This window comes from Trachypithecus francoisi, unplaced genomic scaffold, assembly GCF_009764315.1.
Source record: "Trachypithecus francoisi isolate TF-2019V2 unplaced genomic scaffold, Tfra_2.0 Lachesis_group10, whole genome shotgun sequence".
NCBI classification, from domain to species: Eukaryota; Metazoa; Chordata; class Mammalia; order Primates; family Cercopithecidae; genus Trachypithecus; species Trachypithecus francoisi.
The window spans coordinates 62,308,686-62,336,308 of NW_022681455.1; the positions used below are offsets into that span (position 1 = coordinate 62,308,686).

General features: G+C 32.2%; 1 protein-coding gene across 3 annotated transcripts in view; it reads right to left on the reverse strand.

The window, feature by feature from the left end:
- EYS (eyes shut homolog) overlaps positions 1 to 27,623 on the reverse strand; it is a 2,089,174-nt gene that overhangs the window by 1,670,438 nt on the left and 391,113 nt on the right. For 2 of the 3 annotated variants that reach the window (XM_033217548.1, XM_033217547.1), the window contains 3 exons: positions 26,782 to 26,941; positions 15,697 to 15,836; positions 6,094 to 6,260 (listed from right to left, as the gene is read on the reverse strand). In XM_033217548.1, coding sequence (XP_033073439.1) covers positions 6,094 to 6,260; positions 15,697 to 15,836; positions 26,782 to 26,941 — 467 coding nt within the window. Of the gene's footprint in view, positions 1 to 1,238; positions 1,324 to 6,087; positions 6,261 to 15,696; positions 15,837 to 26,781; positions 26,942 to 27,623 lie in introns of those variants that run through there. The other variant, XM_033217549.1, reaches the window with a different exon arrangement.

Consider the following 27,623-nt stretch of genomic DNA (forward strand, 5'->3'; position numbering starts at 1 on the left):
GATAACTTTATAATTTGGAAAACGTTATTCATAAATATATATAACATGATAATTAGTGTCTAAAATAACTTGCAATATTTTTGTTGTTGCATTAAATGTGTGAATTAATTTGGGAAGAATCAATATTTTAACTAATTTAAGGCCTAATATTTAAGTCCATGCACTATGTTTCCATTTATTCAGAGTATATATAATTTTCTCTTTTTCATTGAGCTTAGTGGTACATAGAGGGTCTCTTTAACAGAGAATTAGAACTTTTTTTTTTTAATTCTAAATATTTTGCATATCTTTTGACATTATAACAGGTGGTATCACATATATAATTTCTAGATATTGCAACTGATATGGAAAAACTTAATTTTACATAAAATACTTGTATCTGCAAAATTTGCTGGGCTCCATTGTTAGTATTATGAGACAATATCAAGAACTCATTAAAGTGTTGATAATTTCAATTGCAAAAATCCCAAGATTTTCTGGATGTCAAAAAATAATGGCAAACAAAAGAGAATCACAACATCAGAAAAAAAGGAAATTTTATCACAAAATTAAGGATAATTTTCCTAATAAATAAAAAGCTTCTGAAAATCATTGTTTCATTAAACAAGTATTTGTTGAGCACTACTCTGTGTGTCTTTTTGCTTACTGCTTTTCCTTATCAAAATGTTTTCAATGTTCATCCATATTAAAGCATGTATTGGTAATTCATTTTTTCTATTGCTGAATAACATTTCATTGTATGAATATAACAAATTTTATATATATACATTCATCGGTTGATGGTCATTTGGGTTGTTTCAACTTTTTGACTCTTTTAAACAAAACTGCAAACACTCACATACAAATTTTTGTAAGAACATGTATGTTCATTTTTTTGAGTCTACACTAGAAGTAGAATTGCTGGGTCACATGGAAATTCTATGATTAGACTATACAAGTGGGTGTAAAGTGTTATCTCACAGTTTTGATTTAAAATTCCAGTCTTTCAGCCTTTCACCATTAAGTATAATGTTAGTTATGTTTCTTTGTTCTTCTTGTTTATTTTAGACTTCCCTTATCAGATTGTGGAAGTTCTCTTTTATTCTTCATTTGTTGAGTGTTTGTTTCATAAATAGTTGTGAGATTCTGTAACATGCTTTTTTTTCTACATCTATTTATATTATCATGCATTTTCTTTTTTATTTATTCTATTGATAAAGTAAATTACATTAGTTGATTTTTAAAAAATTAAACCAACCTTATATTCTTATGATAAATCCCATCTGGTCATGCTGTATAAATCTTTCTACATGTTGCTGAATTTGTTGTGATACTGTGTTGAGTGTTCTTGTGTGAATTAATTTGGGAAGAATTAATATTTTAGCTAATTTAAGGGCTAATATTTAAGTCTATGCATTATACTTCCATTTATTCAGAGTTTATATAATTGTCTCTTTTTCATTAAGTTTAATGGTATGTAGAGGGATTGAAAATATAAAACATAGATTTGCTTATAGTTTTCTTGTGATTTGTCAGGTTGTGCTATTGTAATATCGGCCTCATAAAATGAGTTGGGAAATGTTTCCTGCTCTTTTATTTTTGGAGGAGATGGTGAATAACTACTCTTAATTTTGCTTTAAATATTTGTTACAATGTCAAATGAAGTCATCTCAGCGTGGGCATTTCATAGTGTTAATTTATGTTGGTTTGTTTAACTACTGATTCCATCTTTGTGCTTGTTACAGGTTAGATTTCCTATTTCTTCTTGAATCAATTTCAGTAGTTGGTATTTTTCTTTTTTCTTTTTTTTTTCTTTTTCTTTCTTTTTTTTTTTGAGACGGAGTCTCGCTCTGTCGCCCAGGCTGGACTGCAGTGGCCGGATCTCAGCTCACTGCAAGCTCCACCTCCCGGGTTTATGCCATTCTCCTGCCTCAGCCTCGTTGGAGTGCTGAACCCATTAACTTGTCACTTACATTAGATATTTCTCCTAACGCTATCCCTCCCCCCTTCCCCCACCCCACAATAGGCCCCAGTGTGTGATGTTCCCCTTCCTGTGTCCAAGTGTTCTCATTTTTCAATTCCCATCTATGAGTGAGAATGTGCGGTGTTTGGTTTTCTGTTCTTGCGATAGTTTGCTGAGAATGATGGTTTCCAGCTGCATCCATGTCCCTACAAAGGATACAAACTTGTCCTTTTTTATGGCTGCATAGTATTCCATGGTGTATATGTGCCACATTTCTTTCTCCAGTCTGTCACTGATGGACATTTGGGTTGGTTCCAGTCTTTGCTATTGTGAATAGAGCCACAATAAACATACGTGTGCATATGTCTTTATAACAGCATGATTTATAATCCTTTGGGCATATACCCAGTAATGGGATGGCTGGGTGAAATGGATTTCTAGTTCTAGATCCTTGAGGAATCACCACACTGTCATCTGCAATGGTTGAACTAGTTTACATTCCCACCAACAGTTTGAAAGTGTTCCTATTTCTCCGCATCCTCTCCAGCACCTGTTGTTTCCTGATTTTTTAAATGAATCTCCATTCTAGCTGGTGTGAGATGGTATTCTCATTATGGTTTTGATTTGCATTTCTTTGATGGCTAGGGATGATGAGCATTTTTTCATGTGTCTGTTGGCTGCATAAGTGTCTTCTTCTGAGAAGTGTCTGTTCATATCCTTTGCCCATTTTTTGATGGGGTTGTTTGTGTTTTCTTGTAAATTTGTCTGAGTTCTTTGTAGGTTCTGGATATTAGCCCTTTGTCAGATGAGTAGATTGAAAAAAATTTTTCCCATTCTGTAGGTTGCCTGTTCACTCTGATGGTAGTTTCTTTTTCTGTGCAGAAGCTCTTTAGTTTAATTAGATCCCATTTCTCCATTTTGGCTTTTGTTGCCATTGCTTTTGGTGTTTAGACATGAAGTCCCTGTCCATGCCTATGTCCTGAAGATTACTGCCTAGGTTTACTTCTAGGGTTTTATGGTTTTAGGCCTAACATTTAAGTCTCTAATCCATCTTGAATTAATTTTTGTATAAGGTGTAAGGAATGGATCCAGTTTCAGCTTTCTGCATATTGCTAGCAAGTTTTCCCAGTACCATTTATTGAATAGGGAATCCTTTCCCCATTTCTTGTTTTTGTCAGGTTTGTCAAAGATCAGATGGTTGTAGATGTGTAGTATTATTTCTGAGGGCTCTGTTCTGTTCCATTGCTTTATATCTTTGTTTTGGTACCAGTACCATGCTGTTTTGGTTACTGTAGCCTTGTAGTATAGCTTGAAGTCAGGTAACATGATGCCTCCAGATTTGTTCTTTTGGCTTAGGACTGTCTTGGCAATGTGGGCTCTTTTTTGGTTCCATATGAACTTTAAAGAAGTCTTGTCCAATTCTGTGAAGAAAGTCATTGGTAGCTTAATGGGGATGGCATTGAATCTATAAATTACCTTGGGCAGTATGACCATTTTCATGATATTGATTCTTCCTATCCATGAGCATGGAATGTTCTTCCATTTGTTTGTGTCCTCTTTTATTTCATTGAGCAGTAGTTTGTAGTTCTTATTGAAGAGGTCCATCACATCCCTTGTAAGTTGGATTCCTAGGTATTTTATTCTCTTTGAAGCTATTGTGAATGGGAGTTCACTCATGATTTGGCTCTCTGTCTGTTATTGGTGTATAAGAATGCTAGTGACTTTTGCACATTGATTTTGTATCCTGAGACATTGCTGAAGTTACTTATCAGCTTGAGGAGATTTTGGGCTGAGACGATGGGGTTTTCTAAATACAAAATCATGTCATCTGCAAACAGGGACAATTTGACTTCCTCTTTTCCTAATTGAATATCCTTTATTTCTTTCTCTTGCCTGATTGTCCTGGCCAGAACTTCCAACACTATGCAGAGACACACATAGGCTCAAAATAAAGGGATGGAGGAAGATCTACCAAGCAAATGGAAAACAAAAAAAAGCAGGGGTTGCAATCCTAGTCTCTGATAAAACAGACTTTAAACCAACAAAGATCAAAAGAAAGAAAGGCCATTACATAATGGTAAAGGGATCAATTCAACAAGAAGAGCTAACCATCCTAAATATATATGCACTCAAAACAGGAGCACCTAGATTAATAAAGCAAGTCCTTAGAGACTTACAAAGAGACTTAGACTCCCACACAATAATAATGGGAGACTTTAAGACCTCACTGTCAACATTAGACAGATCAATGAGACAGAAAGTTAATAAGGATATCCAGGAATTGAACTCAATTCTGCATCAAGCAGACCTAAGAGACATCTACAGAACTCTCCACCCCAAATCAATAGAATATACATTTTTCTCAGCACCACATCACAATTATTCCAAAATTGACCACATAGTTGGAAGTAAAGCACTCCTCAACAAATGTAAAGAACAGAAATTATAACAAACTGCCTCTCAGACCACAGTGCAATCAAACTAGAACTCAGGACAAAGAAACTCAATCAAAACCACTCATCTACATGGAAACTGAACAACCTGCTACTGAATGACTACTGGATACATAACGAAATGAAGGCAGAAATAAAGATGTTCTTTGAAACCAGTAAGAACAAAGACACAGCATACCAGAATCGCTGGGACACATTTAAAGCATGTGTAGAGGGAAATTTATAGCACTAAATGCCCACAAGAAAAAACAGAAAAGATCTAAAATTGACACCCTAACATCACAATTAAAAGAACTAGAGAAGCAAGAGCAAACACATTCAAAAGCTAGCAGAAGGCAAGAAATAGCTAAGATCAGAGTAGAACTGAAGGAGATAGAGACACAAAAAATCCTTCAAAAAATCAATGAATCCAGGAGCTGGTTTTTTGAAAGGATCAACAACATTGATAGACCACTAGCAAGACTAATAAAGAATAAAAGAGAGAAGAATTAAATAGATGCCATAAAAAATGATAAAGGGGATATCACCACCAACCCCACAGAAATACAAACTACCATCAGAGAATACTATAAACACCTCTACACAAACAAACTAGAAAACCTAGAAGAAATGGATAAATTCCTGGACGCATACACTCTCCCAAGACTAAACCAGGAAGAAGTTGAATCCCTGAATAGATCAATAACAGACTCTGAAATTGAGGCAATAATTAATAGCCTACCAAACAAAAAAAGTCCAGGACAAGACGAATTCACAGCCGAATTCTACCAGAGGTACAAGGAGGAGCTGTTGCCATTCCTTCTGAAACTATTCCAATCAATAGAAAAAGAGGGAATCCTCCCTAACTCATTTTATGAGGCCAACATCATCCTGATACCGAAGCCTGGCAGAGACAACAAAAAAAGGGAATTTTAGACCAATATCCTGATGAACATCAATGCAACAATCCTCAGTAAAATACTGAAAAAACGAATCTAGCAGCACATAAAAATGCTTATTCACCATGATCAAGTGGACTTCATCCCAGGGATGCAAGGATGGTTCAACATATGCAAATCAATAAACATAATCCAGCATATAAACAGAACCAAAGACAAAAACCCATGATTATCTCAATAGATGCAGAAAAGGCCTTTGACAAAATTCAACAGCCCTTCATGATAAAAACCTTCAATAAATTTGGTATTGATGGAACATATCTCGAAATAATAAGAGTTATTTATGACAAACCCACAGCCAATATCATACTGAATGGGCAAAACCGGAAGCATTCCCCTTGAAAACTGGCACAAGACAGGAATGCCCTCTCTCACCACTCGTTTTTTTTGTTTGTTTGTTTGTTTTTTGTTTTTTGTTTTTTTTTTGTAGTTGCTTTGGAACTAATCGTACTCATCTTAACTTAGTAGAATTTATCACAGATTTATGCTAACTGAATTCTACAATGATATAGAATAGTTATTTCTATACATATATATTCCTTCTTCTCTTTTATTGTGCTAGAATTGTTATAAATAACATGTATTATGTAACATAATATATAATAAGTATATATGTATATATAAGTGTTTGGTGTGAAAATTCCAATCATTTTAATCAAAAAAAAAAGATTGTTACCATGAAATAATTCGATTATGACTCATCAATGTAATTATAACTTTTTGATGGGTGATATTATCTGCTCAAATGATACATAAATACCTGGGTCTATTAATTTCATCTTCACAAATAGCTTCATGTTGACACTTATTTTCTTGATCGTCAGTTATATTTTCCAGATCCATGTTGCTAGTCCATCTGAGAAAACATAGATACCGGCATTTCTGACTGTCTTCTTCACTCAAACAAATGTATCCATTTGCACAAATCTATAACAAAAAGAAATAAAAATGTTGTAAATTCCCATCACTTACTATAATATTACAATTGTGATCTGAGAGACCACAATAGATGCCTCTCTGTCTACTAAGATGAAACCTAGTGTTAAGGAAACAGAAGATAACTATGGGACAAGGGTTCAGAACTTGGTTGGCACAACAATTCCCTAAATTTCTAGAGCTACAAGAAAAACCACACCCTTGCTAAACTCCCTAATAGGAGCTATCAGTCAAATTGTCATTTCATTCCTAACTCTGATTTACAGCCAAGGCCACCATAACCCTTATCAGACAGAACTGCCTTACAAACACTCTTCTGATAAGCAATTGTAGGCCTCAAATCAGTTTCAGCCAGTTTATACAAACAGGACACAAACTGTCTTTGTGTCCTATAGTTCACTTTTTGATGCAAACTGCCAAATTCCACCTCATTTTAACACTAAAGCCCTGCTTCAAAGAGAACATGGGATGCATGTTACATACATGTTTACTCACTGAACATGTGCTTGATTCCTCCTCATAAATATGTATTGCTTTCCCCGCAAACCTGCTGAATATGTCTGAGTCTATTTTTTTTTTTTTTTTTTTTTTTTTTTTTTTTTTTTTGAGACGGAGTCTTGCTCTTTCGCCCGGGCTGGAGTGCAGTGGCTGGATCTCAGCTCACTGGAAGCTCCGCCTCCCGGGTTTACGCCATTCTCCTGCCTCAGCCTCCGGAGTAGCTGGGACTACAGGCGCCCGCCACCTCGCCCGGCTAGTTTTTTGTATTTTTAGTAGAGACGGGGTTTCACCGTGTTAGCCAGGATGGTCTCGATCTCCTGACCTCGTGATCCGCCCGTCTCGGCCTCCCAAAGTGCTGGGATTACAGGCTTGAGCCACCGCGCCCGGCCTCTGAGTCTATTTTGAACACAGACCCTGTGAGGCACAAAAATCATCCTGCCCTTTACCACTTCTAAGAGAGCACCTTGGGTCGATATCAGAGATGACGTTTTCCCAGTTATATTGTTTGGCTCTGTTTCCTTACCCAAATCTCATGTTGAATTGTGATCCTGAGTGTTAGAGGTGGGACCTGGTGGGATATGATTAAATCATGGGTGCAGTTTCCCCCTTGCTGTTCTCCTGATACCAAGTGAGTTTTCCTGAGATCTGGTGGTGTAAAAGTATGTAACACCTCTTCCTTTACTGTCTCTCCTGCTGCCATGTGAAGACCATGCTTTCTTTCCCTTTGATTTCTGCCATGATTGAAAGTTTTCCCAGGCCTCCCAGCCATGCCTCCTGTACAGCCTGTGGAACTCTGTGTCAATTAAACCTCTTTTCTTTATAAATCACTCAGAGTCAGGTAGTTCTTTATAGCAGTGTGAGAATGGATTACTGCACCCAGTTAGCAAACTGATATCACAAATAAACTCTTCATTCTACTATTTAGTCTTCTTGGTAGTCTTTTGGATGACACAATCATTTCAAAGTTTGAATTTCAAGCTTTCATTTATTTGTTGAAATAATGTGTTCCTTTAGCAAAGGTTGAAAAAATCAGTTTTGATTTATGTCAAAATCATTTTTAATAGTCAAATTGTTTATACTCAAATTGTGACAGAAATACATATGTATATGTATATATATGTGTATATATGTATGTATATATATATGTACTGAATATATATACATTTATTACACAATTTTTAAAAAAATTCCATTTTAACCAAATTTTATAGACATTGTTAACTGATGTGATGGAAATAGCATTGTATTGATAGATCCATGAAAAATCTATTTGTGGTTTTGCTAAATAGTTTCTATCCTTCAGTGGTTTACCCATTTTCTCCTTTGAACTCATTGTAAAGCTTTACTTGATTCCTTATTAAAAGTAAATTAAATAATATCTTTCACACGTTTAGTATTTTCATAAAGTCATGATGGTATGTTTTATTGAAAATTATATTTATATTTTTAACAGCTTTAAAACTCTCCCACAGATATGCTCAATGGATTTACCTGATGGTTAGGTAAACTGTCAGAAGAGAAGTGCACTTCTTATGGAGTGCTTAAACACAGGTATATATTTGTATATTTACATATAACTATATTCCTAATTCCTACAAGTAAATTCAAATGGCAATAGAACTTTACTATCTTTAAAAACATTTCTCTGCATATTTTCATATTTTCTTTTTGGTTTTGGTTCATAGCCAACAAGTTATTTTCCATCTGCTGCAACACAGATTAGGAATTTGGTTTCATGGTCTGATCCTTTATTGATATCTAAGTAGATAAATGGTTCATAGAGATTTACTCTCTGTTGAATTAGAATCAAATGAGAATCTGTCTTTTCACTTTCTACATAGAGATCAAAACAAGTAAGAAAGTCGAATCTAGTAGGAAGGAGACTAGTTCTTTGACATGACAGTGACATGTTATTTACACTTGCCCCAAGTCTAAAATATTACAATTGAAGCTATAAGTTTTATCTGTGTCTATATGTCTATGTGTTTGTAATTCATAAAGGTCTTCATTTCTCTTTGAGTATGTAATGATTTTCTACATTCAGAGGATATTAGTTGTAATTTTTTTTTCAATTAAAGGAGCACTATTATAATTGGCTTACAAATTTGACAAGCACTCATAGAAGAAGTAACAAATATTAGCATTTTATGACACCACTTGATTATTTTATCTATCTCTATATCTATGTATATAGGTAGTTTAGCTTCCTGAGATTTGAGACTATATTGAACATTATAACTTACTGTGTATTTCTTTTAAAAATGAAAATATTTTATTTTGCTACCTCAGAAAAATTACCAGAGTCAGAAAGTTGATTTGGCTATAAAACTATATTTTCTAGCTTAAAAGCCTTATTCAAAATTTGTTAATTTTTAAAATATTCTTTATGGAAAAATGTCTAACATATTATTTCTGCACCTTAAATATAATTAGAAAATATGAAACATCAAAATTTCAAAGTATTCACTGTATTTTTAATTATTATATATCTACGTTAAAAAATAATACACAATAAAATCTTGAAAAAGAGCAATATATTAGCAATAAATATTAGTATAGAAATTAGCATAGGACAGACTTATTTCACATAACTATGTGCTTTCCCTTTTATTTTCAAAATAATTATTACGGGGATTAAAAAAATCCGAAAGAACTAAAAGTTGAATAATGAGGTTTTTCTTTTGACTACACCTCAAAAACCACACATTTTATCTAAGGAGTGTGATATGAACACCTAAATTAAATTCAATGCTCTGGTTGAGACACTTTTATTAAATGGGAACGGTGGTGCATTATTTTATGCTGCAGTTATTTACTATATCTAAAAACTATTGCAAGTAATTTCTGGGACTAAAAAATAATTTTAGATTTCAACATTATTTCTCATCTGTTCAGACAGTCTAGACTTCTACTAGAATTTTGGTTTTCCATAATTAAATTTACAAATAAGAAGTAATCTCTCAAAAAATTAGTAAGACAGTAAATTATATCAGTAGACATATAGAAACTTGAATCTACCTTGTATATCGGAGGAATCTACCTTGTATTTCTCAACTTTGTGTACATAGAGAATCAAAGATCTGCTTAAAGGAGTCCATTAATCTTTAAAAAAATTTATGTAAAACATTCTATCAAAACATTAAATCAAATGTGTTAGGCAATTTTGGACTGCATAGTGGTCGGCACCCCTAACTCCTATATTATTCACAGGTCAACTGTACATATACCATGTACATAAAATATATGATTAATTATTAAACCTTGATTGCACAAAAACCTCAATATTACAAAATACACAAAAGTTAAATTAGAAGTTTTATTCTAGATATTTAAAAATGTTTATTTGAGGAAGGAATGTAATAAAATCATGATTCTGGGCAGTGGAAGATCTTTTCTTCCCAAAGGAAATAGAAGTAAAACAAACAGCTGGAAATTACCTTTTTGAGAATTCATTCCTATTAATGTATATACATAAGACAATATATTACCCCAAAGTCACCTCTTTTGTAGAGAAATTAACCTACCTGAAGAATATTTATAACATACTTACAGAAAATGTTCTGCATAGGTAAGTAAACAACTCTAGTTAAATAATGCCAGCTATCATTTCAGGGAATATAGTGTAATTTTCTATAAATTATTTTGTCATATCCACAATATATTAATACATAGGGTCACTTGGCAAAGGACTCTGTGGGGAAAAAAAAAAATGTAAGATCTAATATACGCCCTTTATTTTGCCATTTTTGACCCTTGATATTAAATAGATAAATAAAGTGACTTCAGAGGTGAAAGTGACTTTTTGTAATCATGATATGTAGAAAGCTGGATCCTTAAAATAATATCTGTCAAGGTAAAAATTGCACGAAAGTTAAATAAGTAATTAAATTTTATTAAAGACTATTGAAATAGGGGAGAGAAACTAAACTCAATTCTCCAAAAATAGAAAACAGGAGGGATTTTAATTGCGAACTTGAACTAATACAAAATGACAGCAGTCCTCCCTTTTATTGGTTTCACTTTCTATGCTTTCAGTTACCACACTTCAAAAACATGTTAGTGATGTTCCCCTTCCTGTGTCCAAGTGATCTCATTGTTCAATTCCCACCTATGAGAGAGAACATGCCGTGTTTGGTTTGGGGGTGGGAGGAGGTGGGAGGGATAGCATTAGGATATATACCTAATGTAAATGACAAGTTAATGGGTGCAGCACACCAACATGGCACATGTATACATATGTAACAAACCTGCACGTTGTGCACATGTACCCTAGAACTTAAAGTATCATAATAATAATAATAAATATATTCGTATAGTTTAGTAAGATATCTTGAAAAAGAGAGACGATAGTCACAAAACTTGTATGATAGTATGCTGTTATAATTGTTCTGTTTTTATTAGTAATTGTTGTTAATCTCTTTTTGTGCCTAATTTATAAATTAAACTTCATCATAGGTGTGTATGTATAGGAAAAAAATACAGTAAATACAGGGTTTGGTACTATTCACAGTTTCAGGCATACACTGGAGTCTTGGAAAGTATCCCTGCAGTTAAGGAGGAAGACTGTTATATTTGATGTCACTAGAGAAGAGTTTGATCAATGGAATGTGTCAAGCAGATTGAGTTATTATTGAATTTGCAAAGATTTTGCTCTGTGAGTAGGCCTTCTGTAGAGTACACTGGGAAGTAAGAGTACTATCATATTTGATGTTTACATTTCAGAGACATGGTTCCAAGGTCCTTGATAAAGACATCCTATGCATCCTTAAACTGGCAAGAGGTTGGAAGAAGATTTACATACATTTCAAAAAGGCAGATAATTTACAACTGCAAAATTTTTAAAGTGCATCCCATAAGAAAAAAAGAGTGCAGGGGCCTCTAGGCAATCAGAAACCTGTCTTAAGTTTAGTCAAGGTGAGGGAAAGAAAAAGGCTGTTTAGCTTTATATTTAGGTAACTAAAAAGGAACAGATTTTAAAAATCATAGCTAGATGAACTAAAGTTCAAATTTATACTGGATTACGACCTAGTCATAAGTTCTGAAATAAAATAAACTTGATTAAAACCTTTCATATCCCAAATTTTAGTGCTCAATGGACTCTTCTAATTTGCTTGAAATTCAACTTCCCTTCCCAGTAACTCATAATAATATAAAATTTTATAAGGGTTTTATAGTAGGGGTGTAGAAAACAAGATAAACTTATTTATATTTATGTGTTTCCATTCCAGAAGTATTTGCATTTAAAAGGACCTCACTCAGGGAAGGGACAGATTTTACCACAGAGAAATAAAAGAAAATTTTGGAATTTCTATCTTTGATGATGAAAACTAAAATAAACCTTATTTTCCATCATATGTTTTAAAATACTGAGAAAAAGCAAGAATAACTATTTACTCCATGAAATATTTGCTTCTGGAACATAAGACTGTGAACCAACTAAAATAAGTTATTTACAAAGACTAACAGTTTGCAAATCAAGACTCACTTTAAAGATTCTCAGTATATTGTGCCACCTATACAAAACTTTCATTTATAAACTCTAACCAATCTCCACTAGATACTCTCTACAACTGACCCAAGGCACTATCCCAAATAAATAACTTTCCACAACTTCTCCCATCTGAGGCACTACTAAGACTCTAGTAAGGGGTTGTTTTCCCTTATTGAAAGAAGTCTAAAATAATTAGTTTTTCTTGATTAGCAGAATTGTCTTGTGATCTTTTGGAGGGTAAAAAGTGAACAAATCGAAAGTTTCACAAAATCTCATTAAAATGCACTCACTCTCAATGCTGGATAGCAACCAATGCACTACCCTGAGACCACTGGATATTCTCCAACTGTAAAAGTGACATAGGTACAGCATCAAGTCTAAACTCCAATTTTTTTCATCAACTTCACAAATGTTATGTTTCTTTTGTTTCTTAAGAATAAGAAAACATTTTTAGTAATCTTTTAATTATACGATTCAAATATATGTAAATAAGAAAAACTCTCCATCTTCATCACTTTTTCAGGTGAGACTATAAGAGGAAGTCAGCTGGGAGAGGAAAGTGTGGGTTCTAAAACTACATGATTCAAGTGTTCTAAATAAGTGATGAGTTCAGATGGTCACATCACTCTGGTGTTCCTTTGGACAACATTTTTATTGTCATCTTTTAAAAAATCTTCTAAACACTCTTAGTTGATTTGAAATGGACTGATATTTGGAATGTTCTGGAGACATGATATTGTACAAATGCTTTCTGACATAAGTTTTCATGGGTTCCTCTCAGTCTTTTATGCCTGGACATCTCACATTCCTCCCCTCATATTGTAAGCCATATATGTATCTCTCTAATTGGCATAATTTCTCAAAGGACAATGTGAAATTGCAGTGACCACTCTGGGGAAATTTTGACATGAACAAGATTGTTTATTTGACAGATCCAATAGACCAAAAAGGGAAAAATCCTCATGAGGAGATTCTCTGTCCTGTATGTCTAATAGAGAAACTACTGTGTATTATACAAAATCTCCTCTTGTATTTTCATGCTTCTGGGATTAAGATGCACTAGATTTTTAATTATATGGCTCTGGGGAATTGTCAAGTATGTGAGTTGTTTAAACTGTCTATAATAATTTGTTCTTGCGTGTGTGAAAACAGATTTTTCTGCATTTAAGCATCTCCGACGCTGTGCAGAAGGGAGATAATCTTTGCAATCATAATTTTATATCTACCGGAATCTAGATAACTTATTCATTTTTCACTTTTTCTCCTTTTCTGTTTTGCTTAGGAAAAAATTGAAATTAATTGACCATAAATATTTTTTCTAACATTCTATATTGGCATTCTAAGATTATTTTTCAGATAGTCCATATTTTACAATGAAAGGAAATGATTAACTGTGCTTTATTCACATGTTTTCTCTTGCTAAAATTTTAACAAATCAGGAAAAGCATTCATATGTATGGGTAATATTGTTAGTCTTTTAGTTGAGAAGAAACCTGGGCTCCATAGAGCTCTGGCATAATCCTAAAGTTTTGATTTTTCAAAATACATAAATACTGAGTTTTGCTTATTTATATTAGTATACATGTATTTATTTACTCTAAAGAGGTTTATTTATTTAAAACGGACTCATGTAATTTTAAATGACACTGTAGATAAATTAGTCTGATTTAATTTAACTTTAAGAGAAATATTCTATAATTATGTCCTCAAATTGTCTATGATTACACAAATCTAAAATTGATATAATTGAAATTTTAATAACAGATATAATTTAAAAGGGTTGAATCTTGTGAATGCTTACTAATTTTACTACATTGATGTACTAGAATGTTTTATTGATACTACAAATCATAAGAACTTAACATGATTGTGTAAGTTTGCAATTTCTAAATATTTAACCAACATTAAGAACTTATACAGATATTTAATCAAATTAATCAAATTATTTTGGTTGCCTAAACAATTCCTGATTAAGAACAATATAAAATTATAGTCTCTAAACATAGATTTAAATTACCCCTGTCCTTATAGAATGGAAATAAGGTGTGCAAATACAGTTGAGGGATGTGTATTTATATTCATTTTGACTATGATAAAAGTTGTTAATGTTATATAAAATATGTAATCATAAAGTAATAAAATAGCTAAAATGATCTTAGATTGTTATCTTTGTGTATTTTCTTGAATCTAAAGAAATTAATGGCTAATTTACTTGAAGTTGGTGATTATTATAAAAGAATACTGAGAACTAAAAATACATAAACAAAACAACAAATATGATTTTCTTGTTTCTAACAAAGGTTTATAGTTACTGAATTATTAAGTGTATTATAATATGTAATTATTTTTAATATACTGATAAAGCTAAAAGTCTTAAAGATAAAGTTGTAATGTAGTCATCTATGTGTATATTGATGTATATGTGATTGGCTAAATATATACATATATAATAATGTATTAAGCTTATTTCATATATTTATGACTTGTAAACATATATCAAAATATATCTGAGGGCATACTTTTAGATGTTCTGTGGTATTTGAAGTATTTTTGCCTGTAATTGAAATGCCTCTAGATGGTGAATTTGAAGGAAATAGTGATTTGTATCAGTTTTTACAAGGTTGGACTCAATGTAAACTGATATATTAACAAAGAAAAGGGCTTATGAGTCTTTATTGAAATTTATACAATACACAGAATTAAAATATGGCTTTCTTAAAATGACCAAATTAGGTTATATCAAGACAAGGTAGGTTACAAATACTTTGTTAATTCTCTAACTTTTTGGAAAACTTCTGAATCATTTTAACAAAAAGTTCCTATTCCTAATTTGTTTAAACTGAAGATCCTTAAATTTTTCTCAATTATTGTTACATATTAAAAATATAATCTTAATTAGTATAAGACAAAAATCAGGGGATAAAAGGAGGGCCTCTCTTTTATTCTTGCCATAGGCCTCACAGTTTTTAGTGATGGAACCTCCTAGAGATTTGAAATTATTTTCATTTATTTTTATTTATTTTATTTTTAAGTAGTTTGCTTGTGTAAGACATTAGAAATCTCTCAGAGATTTAAACATACCCAAAAGACAATGGCATTTCATTATGATCTGTAAACAAAAAAAGTGGCATAATCACAACTGTATTTGAGAGGCTTTAGTCAGCCTGTAAATTATAACATTAATAAAACATAAGAAGACTAGGAACAAAACGATTTTTCAATTTTTTTTTTACCTTCCCATATTATAAATGTAAGAAATAAATATAAATTTCCAAGTAGACTGCTGGGAATTTGTTTAAGAAGTTATAATTAAACTATGCAAACTACGTATTTTGAATATTGAAGAATCTGTAACCTAAACATTTCTAACTTTTTAAAAAATCAGACAATTATGAGCTAAAGAGAAAAATGAAAAGCAACTATATAAATTTACCTTACCTCTTTTGTGCCTTCACATGGAAACGAACATGAAGAATTATTATCTTCAGGATCGTTCACATAGATTGCATCTTCAGTGCAGTTTGCAGTCAGAAAGAAATAGGCATCAATAACCCCTTGGCAGTTTTCACCTTCAGATCCTTTAAAAAAAAAAAAAAAGAGAGAGACAGAAAGAGATAAAAAATTAAATAAACTCTTACATACTTCAATTCACAATGAATTATTAAGGACTGTGGTCAAATTGCTTGGAAAGATAAATTTGACAACATCTGTCACAAAATAAGTTCCTATATGTACATGATATTGAATTTGAAGGAGACCTCAAAGCCCAACACACTCATTTGAAACATGGACTGAGAAATACAGCATCACAAGAAGACACAGCTCCCAGGCCAATTCACCCCAGGCCAATTCACTTTTTAAAATAATCGAATGTTGACTAAACTGTAATTAATAATTATAAGAAAGGATAGTAGAACCATAAAAAGAACAATGTCCTGTAACAAAAATAAAAGCAGAGATTGTAAAAGAGCAGAAGAAAGAAGTGACCTGTATTCAAGATAATGTGACCTATATTCAAGACGAAAACTAACATTTTAAGGCCCAGACTAGAATTAACAGACAAGGACTTTAAAATGATTATACTAAATTTGCTGAAAAGTCCGCAGGAAAAGAAGAATAAAATAGATAATTAGATAAGGAATTAGGGAATGATAGATTTTGAAATTGTGGGAAAAACCAAACAAAAAAAATTGTAAATATCAGAATTGTAGGGAAAAAGGAGTTAATTAAGCTGGGTTGATAACCTGTTATTGGTCATTAGTAGAGGTAATAAAAGAACATAGGAGACCTGATCCATTTTTTTTTGTAATCATGACTACATCTCCTAATAAACAAACACAAAATATTTGTTAGAGGAGAGTATTTATCTAAGGAATCTTTTAGCAAAATATCTCTGGCTTTGCATCACTTATAGTAAACAAATCTAAACTCTAGGGACTTGCGAGGCATCATTTCTTAGAAAATATCACGTAAACTGTGCATTTTACAACTGAGTTACAAATTAGAGATGATTCAATAGAGATGATTCTCCCTATCATGTGAATATCTCACCAAGAAATCTCACATATTACTGGAAAAAAACAAGGAACTAGTAACCAAGCACAATATCCCAAAGCTCTTCAATCATACATATATAATTTGACTGTTTATAATTTTGAGATTTCAGACAATTATGCTATATTAATAAAACAATAAATGGATGAGATTATAAGAAGATCGGACACAAGAGAAGAAAAGATCAATAAATTTAATGATAGGTCAATAAAAAATCTACCTGCAACATTCTGAGAGTAATTAACTCAAACGCGATTATGCTAGCTCCATATAATTAATTGATATGTGTCCCTCCCTCTGTGTTTTTGTGCAAATCTATATAGATTAGAATGAATACTTCATCGAAAATTTGGAGAACTTTAATAGAAGGCCATATATTTCAAGCATGTTTTTTGTGGAAAGATTTTTAAAACTATTTTATTCAGTTAATTAAAAATTGTAGGATTATTTAGAATTGAAATTTATGATTTGTTCAGTTTTTCCAATTAGTATTTCTTTAGAAATTTATCCATTTCATTTAAACTGTCCAATTTATTAGCATAAAGATTTCATAATGATATATCTGACTAAACATTTGGATTTAACTCTTAAATTTTTCCCTCTGCCTCCTAAAGCCTCAAAAAAGAGATAATGAAAACAACAACAACAACAAAATAAAATGAACGTTTTAACCCACGAAAAAGAGCGAGAAGATGAAAAAATGACACACCGACTAAATTAGCAGAAAGACTATAGCCAAAACACAAGTGAGAGGACATAATTATGAAAAAAAATTGGCTTAGCAGAAATACTGAGATGCTCAGGGTTTAAAAAGCATCTGAGAATCTGATACTAAGGTGGGCTCTGGAAACAAGATTAGCTGACACTCAGAGCCTCTCTCCCAACTCAGTGATCCAGATTATTATTCTAACCCCTCACTCAGTTTTACAAACAATTTCTGAGGTTTATTTTCAGGAGTTAAAAAATCTCAGGGGCTCCTGTCTTAAGGATACCAAGCTCCTTGAGGGTCCCCTAATGAAAGCCTAGTTGCCAACCTGCAACCCTCTCATAGAGCTCCAGTCATCACGGCCCATCCCTGTATGGTCAGTTTCCAGTCAGCCTTCTTAGTTCCTCGCCATTAAATATGATCACTCCACATTTGTTAGAAAGATTCCAAATGAGAGAGAACAAATCCTCATAAACAGTATTTACAGAAAACTGAGACCCTAGGCAAAACAGAAGAAAATTAAAACAAACGAAACTATAACATTTTTAGAGAGAGAAGGAAAGCCATTTTACCCTTATTAAAAAAAAAAAAAACAAAAAAACAGAATATCACAAATGATGTCACAAATGTGTACAATTTAAAGGTTGGAAAAATGCCCTAGATTATAAAAATATATAAAGCAAATTAAAAATTCAAACTCATTTTGAGATATTCAAGTGGGGGAATGAAGTAGAAAATAAAGCAATACAAAAACAAATAGGAAAGAGAAAAGAAATTATGAGAAAATGAGAGGATCGATTTAGGAGATGTGACATTCAATTTGTGAAATTGGGGCTACAGGAAAAAAAAAAAAGCAGGAAAAAGGACTTTTTAGGGGAAAAAATACAGAAACTATCTAAAAATGGAAAGACCCATGCTTCCAAATAGAAGAGTTTAACAAGAGACAACAAGAACATACTATGTAAAAGTCTCAACATTGTGAGTTTTCAGAACACTGAGCAACAAACATAGAAAAGTGTTCCACAGAAATAAACACAAATTATATATAAATAATCACAAGGTTGTCTATTACACACATGATTCTACACAGTTGCATGTCTTCTTTCACCTATGTATCTCAGTCCTAGATGAGTTCTACATTCATTTCCATATCTATGTTTATTCTTTTTCTTAATAACCAATGATACCAGGTATAAAATTAGACCTAAATTATTTAGCATATGGATGTATTCCCAATGATCAGAAGGTTAGGTCAAATGGCATAGAATTTGTAATACTGACAGATATTGCAAAATTATCCCACTTAGATATTATAGTGATTTTACAGTATTGCCAGTGATGGATAGTCATTAACTTGTCCAACTCTAAAATTTTTGCCAGGCTAAGAGAAGAAAAATTTATACACTTAAAGTGTTTTTAAAATTGGACCTCTTCAAGGAGAACTACAAACCACTGCTCAATGAAATAAAAGAGGACACAAACAAATGGAAGAACATTTCATGCTCATGGATAGGAAGAATCAATATCATGAAAATGGCCATACTGCCCAAGGTAATTTATAGATTCAATGCCATCCCCATTAAGTTACCAATGACTTTCTTCACAGAATTGGAAAAAACTACTTTAATGTTCTTAGGGAAACAAAAAGGAGCCCGCATTGCCAAGACAGTCCTAAGCCAAAAGAACAAAGCTGGAGGCATCAAGAAATGGGGAAAGGATTTCCTATTTAATAAATGGTGCTGGGAAAACTTGCTAGCCATATGTAGAAAGCTGAAACTAGATCCATTCCTTATACCTTACACAAAAATTAATTCAAGATGGATTAGAGACTTAAATGTTAGACCTAAGACCATAAAAACCCTAGAAGAAAACCTAGGCAAAACTCTTCAGGACATAGGCATGGGCAAGGACTTCATGTTTAAAACACCAAAAACAATGGCAACAAAAGTCAAAATCGACAAATGGGATCTAACTAAATTAAAGAGCTTCTGCACAGCAAAAGAAACTACCATCAGAGTGAATAGGCAACCTGGAGAATGGGAGAACATTTTTGCGATCTACTTATCTGACAAAGGGCTAATATCCAGAGCCTACAAAGAACTCAAACAAATTTACAAGAAAAAAACAAACAACCCCATCAAAAAGTGGGCAAAGGATATGAACAGACACTTCTCAAAAGAAGATATTTATGCAGCCAACAGACACATGAAAAAATGTTCATCAACACTCACCATCAGAGAAACGCAAATCAAAACCACAATGAGATATAATCTCACACCAGTTAGAATGGCGATCATTAAAAAGTCAGGAAACAACAGATGCTGCAGAGGATGTGGAGAAATAGGAACACTTTTACACTGTTGGTGGGACTGTGGTAAACTAGTTCAACCATTGTGGAAGAGAGTATGGCGATTCCTCAAGGATCTAGAACTAGAAATCCCATATGACCCAGCCATCCCATTACTGGGTATGTACCCCAAGGATTATAAGTCATGCTGCTATAAAGACACATGCAACGTATGTTTGTTGTGGCACTACTCACAATAGCAAAGACTTGAAACCAACCCAAATGTCCATCAATGACAGACTGGATTAAGAAAATGTGCCACATATACACCATGGAATATTATGCAGCCATAGAAAAGGATGAGTTCATGTCCTTTGTAGTGACATGGATGCAGCTGGAAACCATCATTCTCAGCAAACTATAGCAGGAACAGAAAACCAAACACCGCATGTTCTCACTCACAGGTGGGAATTGAACAATGAGAACACTTGGACACAGGAAGGGAAACATCACACACTGGGGCCTGCTGTGGGGTGGGGTGACGGGGGAGGGATAGCATTAGGAGATATACCTAATGTAAATGACGAGTTAATGGGTGCAGCACACCAACACGGCACATGTATAAATACGTAACAAACCTGCACGTTGTGCATATGTACCCTAGGATTTAAAGTATAATAAATAAATAAATAAATAAATAGCTTTGATGGTATTATGAATAGAGTTTAGCATTTTCCCCACATATTTAGGGATACTCTCTATGTCTTCATATGTAAACTGTATGTTTATATTACTGACTTACCTATCAGGTTTTTCAGTTTTTGCTTCTTAATTTCTAAGTTATTGATATATTATTGATCCTAATCTATCTTTTGTGAGTAAAATCTCTGTGTGGTGTTTCTTTTGCATTTTGATTTTTATGTCTTTCATAAGCAGATATTTTTACTTGTCTTGTAGTAAAATTCACCAGTCTTTTCTTTCGGACATCAACATTTTTAGTATTAGCTATAAACATCTTCCCCATCCATTTTATTTTTCGTTTTTCTCTTTTAGTTTTTGTGGGTAAATATTAAGTGTACACATTTATAGGTTACCTGGGATATTTTGCTACAGGCATACAATGCGTAGCAATCACCTCAGGGAAAATAGTGTATCCATCACTTCGAGCATTTATTCTTTCTTTGTGTTACAGATAACTCAATTATATTCTTTTAATTACTTAAAAATGTATGGTAAATTATTGTTGACTGTAGTCACCCTGTGGTTCTATCAGATACTAGATCTTATTAATTCTATCTAATTATATTTTTGTACCCATTAACTATCCTCACTTCCATCCACCTCACTATCCTTCCAAACCTCTGGTAACCATCATTCTACTCTCTATCTCTATGAGTTCCATTTTTTTAATTCTAAGCTCTTACAAACATGTGAGAACATGTGAATTTATCTTTCTGTGCCTGGCTTCTTTCACTTAACATAAGGACCTCTGGTTCCATCCATGTTGTTGCAAATGACAGGATCTCAATATATACATACACACACACACACACACACACATATATATATATAGAGAGAGAGAGAGAGAGAGAGAGTATTCCATTGAGTAAATATACCACTTTTCCTTTACCCATTCATCTGTTGATGGACACTCAGGTTGCTTCAAAATCTTGGCTATTGTGAATAGTGCTGAAGTAAACATGGGAGTGCAGACATCTCTTTAATATACTTATCCCCTTTCATTTGAGTATATACCTAGCAGTGAGATTGCAGGATCATATGGCAGTTCTATTTTTAATATTTTTGGGAACCTCCAAACTGTTTTCCACAGTGATTTTACTAATTTACATTCCCATCAACAGTGTACAAGGGTTCCCTTTTCTATACATTCTTGCTAGCATTTTTTATTGCTTGTTCTTTGCACTGGGGTGAGATGAAATCTCATTTTAGTTTTGGTTTGCATTTCTCTGATGATCAATAACATTGAGTACATTTTCATATGCCTGTTTGCTATTTGCATGTGTTCTTTTGAGAAACATCTATTTAGATCTTTTTCCCGTTTCTAAAATTCATATTATTATTTTATTCCTGTAAAGTTATTTGAGCTCCTTTTGTATCATCATTATTAATCCCTTGTCAGATAGATAGTCTGCAAATATGATCTCCCATTCTGTGAGTTTTGTCTTTGTTGATTGTTTCCTCTACAGAAGCATTTTAACTTGGCGTGAGCTCATTTGTCTATTTTTGGTTTGATTACTGGTGCTTCTGGGGTTTTACTCAAGAAATCTTTGCCTAGTCCAATATGCTGGAGAGTTTCCCCAATGCTTTCTTTTAGTGGTTTCATAGTTTGAGGTCTTAGGTGTAAGTCTTTAATCCATTTTGATTTGCTTTTTGTGTACCATGGGAGATACGGGTTTAGTTTCATTCTTCCCCCATCCAAATTTACAAAGCATTTCTCCAACATTCTCTAATATTTTTATACTTTCTGTTTTATATATTAAAACTTTCATCTATTTCAGTGTAATTCAGAGAATGTTTAAAGTTATACTCAAGTTGATTTTTTTTTTTCAGACGGCTATCCATCTGTTCCATGTTAATTATTAAATAGTGCCTACTTATTCTAATAATCTGAGGTGGCAGTTTTATTATATGTTATATATTTTTTAATGTCTTGGATTCATTTTGAGACTTTGTATTTTGTCGTATTTGTTGACTACCAATGCAGTGGTGCTATGCTTTCCATTAATGAAGCTATATAATCTACTTTAATACATGGGAGAGCTCATTCTCTACCCCACTTGTCCACATGATGTGCTTTTGCAGAGTACACTTGGCTTTATTCATCTTTATTTCCATGTGAATATTAAGAAATAAGATGTCAATTTCATAGAAAACAAAGATAACATCATTATTTTGTTAAAATCTCAATAAACCTATAACATAATATGAAGAGTTGAAATCTTTAAAAGTTGTATCTCCAGTATAATAAAAGTTTTTTAGGGGGAAGGTTATTATTTTAAATTTACAGATGAAATTGTATGTATTTACCATATACAACATAATATTTTGAAGTATATATACATTGCAGAATGACCAAATCTAGCTAATTAACATATGCATTACTTCATATAGTTATCATGTTTGTGATAAGAACACTTTTGAAATTATAAAACTCACTGGCAAAAGTGAACACATTGTAAAATTCAGAAAATTCAAATACGGTATGGTAGTGTGTATATCACTAATATAATTAGTATGAAGGTTAAAAGAAAAAACTATTAAGAATAATAGTAGCTACAGCATAATGTACTTTAGGATTTTCTTTCAGATTATGTATGCATGCACCTATACTACAGCAATCTTTAAAATTTTCTCCATGTAGAGTTTGCAAGTTTTTGTTAATTTTAGTCCTATGCATTTAAACATTTTAATTCTTCTTTGTAAGAAATATTTTCTTCCTTATGATTTAATTAGCTTTGATCTGTTTATGAAAGTTACTTATTTCTAATTAGTGATTCAATTAAGAAAATTCTCTTTCAAAGCATGTAAAAATGCTTTAAAAACTTTCTATAAGTGATATGAATGAAAAGCACTAAATCACTTTTTTTAATACTCAGGTTTTTAAAAAATCTTCAATTAAAGATTAAAACTAAAAATTAAAACTAAAGTCCCTAAAATACTTTATATATATATATATATATATATATATATATATATATATCTATATATAAATAGCAGACATTTGACAAAAGAAGACTTGAAGGTAGAACAATATAAAAAGAAAAATAGATTTTGATGAAGATTGCTTTGTTGATATAGCATTTCCTATTTTCACAAAAATTGCTTAAAATTTAAAAAGTAATGTATAATGCATAGATTATAATTAATATCCTGGAAGGTCTTCTACAAGAAGATCCATTATTTTATAAAGGAAATAGAAAACTTTCAAAGTAAATATTTTTTGCAATATCAACTCACAAATGCAACAATTACTATTTGTTTAGAAAAAAGTTTACTAGTACATGTTAAGTGTTTTGACTCTGTATGTTTATCTTAGATAAGCAAACTGAAATAGTGACATGCTTCAAGAAGAAAGAGATTTAAAAGTATTTCTGTCTTATTTTCTTTTTTTAGCTAGAATTGTATCTTTTCTTAAGCATTATTCATATTGCCTTACTTCACTTCACAACTCTTTATCTACTCTGTCAGTAGCTCCTTTCCTCAAACCTAATAATACACATAATGAACATAGATGATGACTTCGAAAAGAAACGGTGCATGTCAGCTCTTTCTCAAGATGTGCACTGTCGACCAATTGTCCTTGAAGGAGCTTCTTCTAATTAATTACCACCCCTTCTCTGTAGAGCAATCATGTTGGCAAGAATTGATTGGGCGTGTAAGACACTTCTTTTAGTTGTTAGAAAAATCCCTTAATTAAAATAATTTTCCTGCTGGTAAAATTGCACCCCATGCAAACTCACCAGCATAATTTTAAAGTTCCTCTTCAATTACATTTTATATTTTAAGAGGAAAAAAGTAAAAGATGATCTTAATGGCAATTACCAAAATAAATAAGAAGGAATTTTGCAATACATAAAATGTATAATTCTATTTACATATTTATTTTCATTTATTTTAACTTCTATTTTGTTTTGAAAACTTGAGAAGTTTCACTGCTGAATCTTCATATTGAAATTCAAAATGAGTTTAAGTGTTTTACTTAAACATTCATTCAGGCTGTGCATTATCACACTGCTTCTTTTCCATTGGACAGCCCAAGTCATTTAGATTCTCACATGTAAGGGTCGCAACATTTTTATTTTTGTTATAATTAGCTATATTCAGTAAGTTCTGCCCCATAATTCAGGAAGAAATAATGATGAAATATGCATACATTGTTTTGAAGATAATTGCTTTTTGCTAAGTTATCCATGAGTAATTTAACTTCGCATTACACCACCCATTTTCTAAAACATACATTTGTTATTGTACTGCCATTAATAAAGTTGACTATATTTGCTCAAAGCTGATTTATCCATGAGCAATTTGACTTGCTATTATTCATTCCATTTTCCCTCAAAAATACTTCTGCTATTTCATCATTGTGAATATGTTCCCTGTCTCATTTTTTAGTTCTCAAAAGAAGTTTAATATTTAAAAATAACCAAACAGATGAAAGCATTATTCCTATATGAGACAAAGGAAAATCAAGTTCAAAAATGGTGCAGGCACTGAAGTATGTGAACAAATTTGGTTGTAACAGTAGATAGCATTTCTCAATGCGCACATGAAAAGCATTTAGGGATCCTCAAAAAATATTCTGTGTCCATCTCACTACAATTCCAGTTTGATTGTTCCGTAGTGGGAGTTCACCATTAGTATGTTTCAAGAGCTCCTCAGATGATTCTAATATGTGGTCAGGGTTTAAAAACAACTGAACTGACACAATCCCTAAATAGTCCTGAAGTTAATTCCTCTAACCTCAACTATTCTTATTTCTTTCTTTTGTCTGATTGTGTCATTTATAAAATAGTAAGTATTCATAACAGAGTCTCTGAAATTTCCTTTTAGCATCAACATAGTATTATCAACAATACTTTGCTCTCTTCTACCACTTTTGGTCTTCAGTGTGATCTGATTAATTAACTGATAACTATTTCTGTCACTAAAGGTTGTTAACGCTACAGTGTACTCTTTTATGAGCATGGTGAAATAAATTATCATGTTTTCTCTTTAAAAGGCTAATTGTTAGTTTACTTTAACACTGTTGTGATGTAATGCAATGTTAGAAATTCAGCTGCTGTCGGTTAGCTGTTACTTGAAACATCAAACTATTAATTTGCTGGTTGTTTGTAAATTGAAGTGCCAAAATATCATTGTCAGAGGAAATATTCTTTAAAAGAATGAAAATATCATATAGTCGTAAGAATGTAAATCTAATTTGCACCTCCTAAGTTAAATAATATTAAACATGTAATCAAAGAATGAAAATTATGTTCATCAAAAAAATTGAGATAGAAATTGAAATTCTATAAAACAAAAACATATATGTGAATATAAGTATTGAAATGATTTCATTTCAAGTGTGTAAGACAGAAAACTAGGCGTCCTGTTGACACCTTCATCACTTGCTATTTCCAATTCATAAACAAGATCTTCCATTTATTTCAAGCTTCCAGCATTATGACTCACATTATTACTCCAACCAACTCCCTAGCTTTTTTTCTTCTCTTCCATGTACTTCTCTACTTGCTATGAAATTATCGAATGCATCAAAAGCTATAGTAATTTTCTATTCCTTTTAGAATAGAAATCAAAATATTTATCCCAGCATTTTAGTTCTGGCTTTATCCCCTCCATGGAATTGTTGTTGGTCTTTTCTCACAGCCCCAGACGGGGCTTCAAAGAAGCCATTTCTTCTAATACAATGTCTTTACAAATACAATTCCCTCAACCTAGAATCCTCTCTTTTCCAGCTTCTCTGCCATGACATTATTCTCTTTATCTCTCTTCAGGGGTCATTTTCTTAGGGAAACCTTTTCTGACAATCCAACTCAATCTCTCAATTGCCCAGTTTTTTTTTTTTTTTTTTTCTAAACAGGCTTATTGCTTATAAGCATTCATGGAATGCTACTTGTTTTCATAAGAGCATTTTGATTTTAAATAAAATTACATACTTATCACTGTATTTGTCCACTAACCACTCCCTTCCAACAAATGGATTTATGAAAGCAGGAAATAGCTCTAGTTTACTTCACTATTATGGATCTTGCACCAAGTAGATTTCCTAGGATGTAGTTGGTGTTAAACACGTCAGTTAAAGGAATACATCAGAAAATAAGAGTATTTATTTTATTTTTACTTTATATTGTGTTTTGAGATATAAAATACTTTGTGTGTTTAGAAAACAAATACTTGACTAGTAGATTTTGAAATAATTCAAGCAGATTTTTAAAAAATTACATAAATTTGTTACCTGTAAATCCCAATTGCCACATATATTCAAATTGAACAAGACCTTTATCTTGGCAAATACCATGGAAGGTGATTCCATAGTAGCAGGGGTGTAGTTGAATCAGGTAAACATTCTTCAAAAACCAAAACGGATTTTTTGTGCACCCTGGAATGTATACATACTACAAAAAGGAAACAAGGAAAAATGGTAAACACCTTTTTGAAATATTTTTTAATATGTACATATAACATAAACAGCTAATTTTCAAAACCAGTGATTATAGAAAGCTTTTTGGGACACACTTTTTTTACTTCTCTTTATTTATTCTATTTCTTTATCTTTTCTTTCTGTACCATCTTTTGTCATTTATGTTCAAAAGCCTATATGATAATCTTTTAGCTTTGACTCACTCTCAATATACAACAGTCCCTAATCTTCTGTTTGATAGGCTATAATACATCTTTCCCCTCAGAAATTAAAAATACCTATGATATAAATTAAGAGATACACCATTTAAAACACTTATAACAGTAGAATTAGCACAATAAAATGTCATGGTAGTGTTCAAATTAGACTTTTGATATCATTTGAAAATAGTTTAAGATAATCAGGGCACATTTTCTAATAATATGATTTGTTTATGGCAATCTCCAGCATCTTCAAACACAAAAATCATATATAGTTATATCCACAATTGAACTAAATGTAAACCATTTTAGGTCACATTGAGGTCATCACTAAGTTTTAGTACATGCTACACTACTTAGATATTAGGAAGACATCAACCAGCATGAAATTTAAGCCCTAGAGACAAACTAGGGCTATGCATTCTCTTTAGAGCATACCCCTCAATTATTTCTACT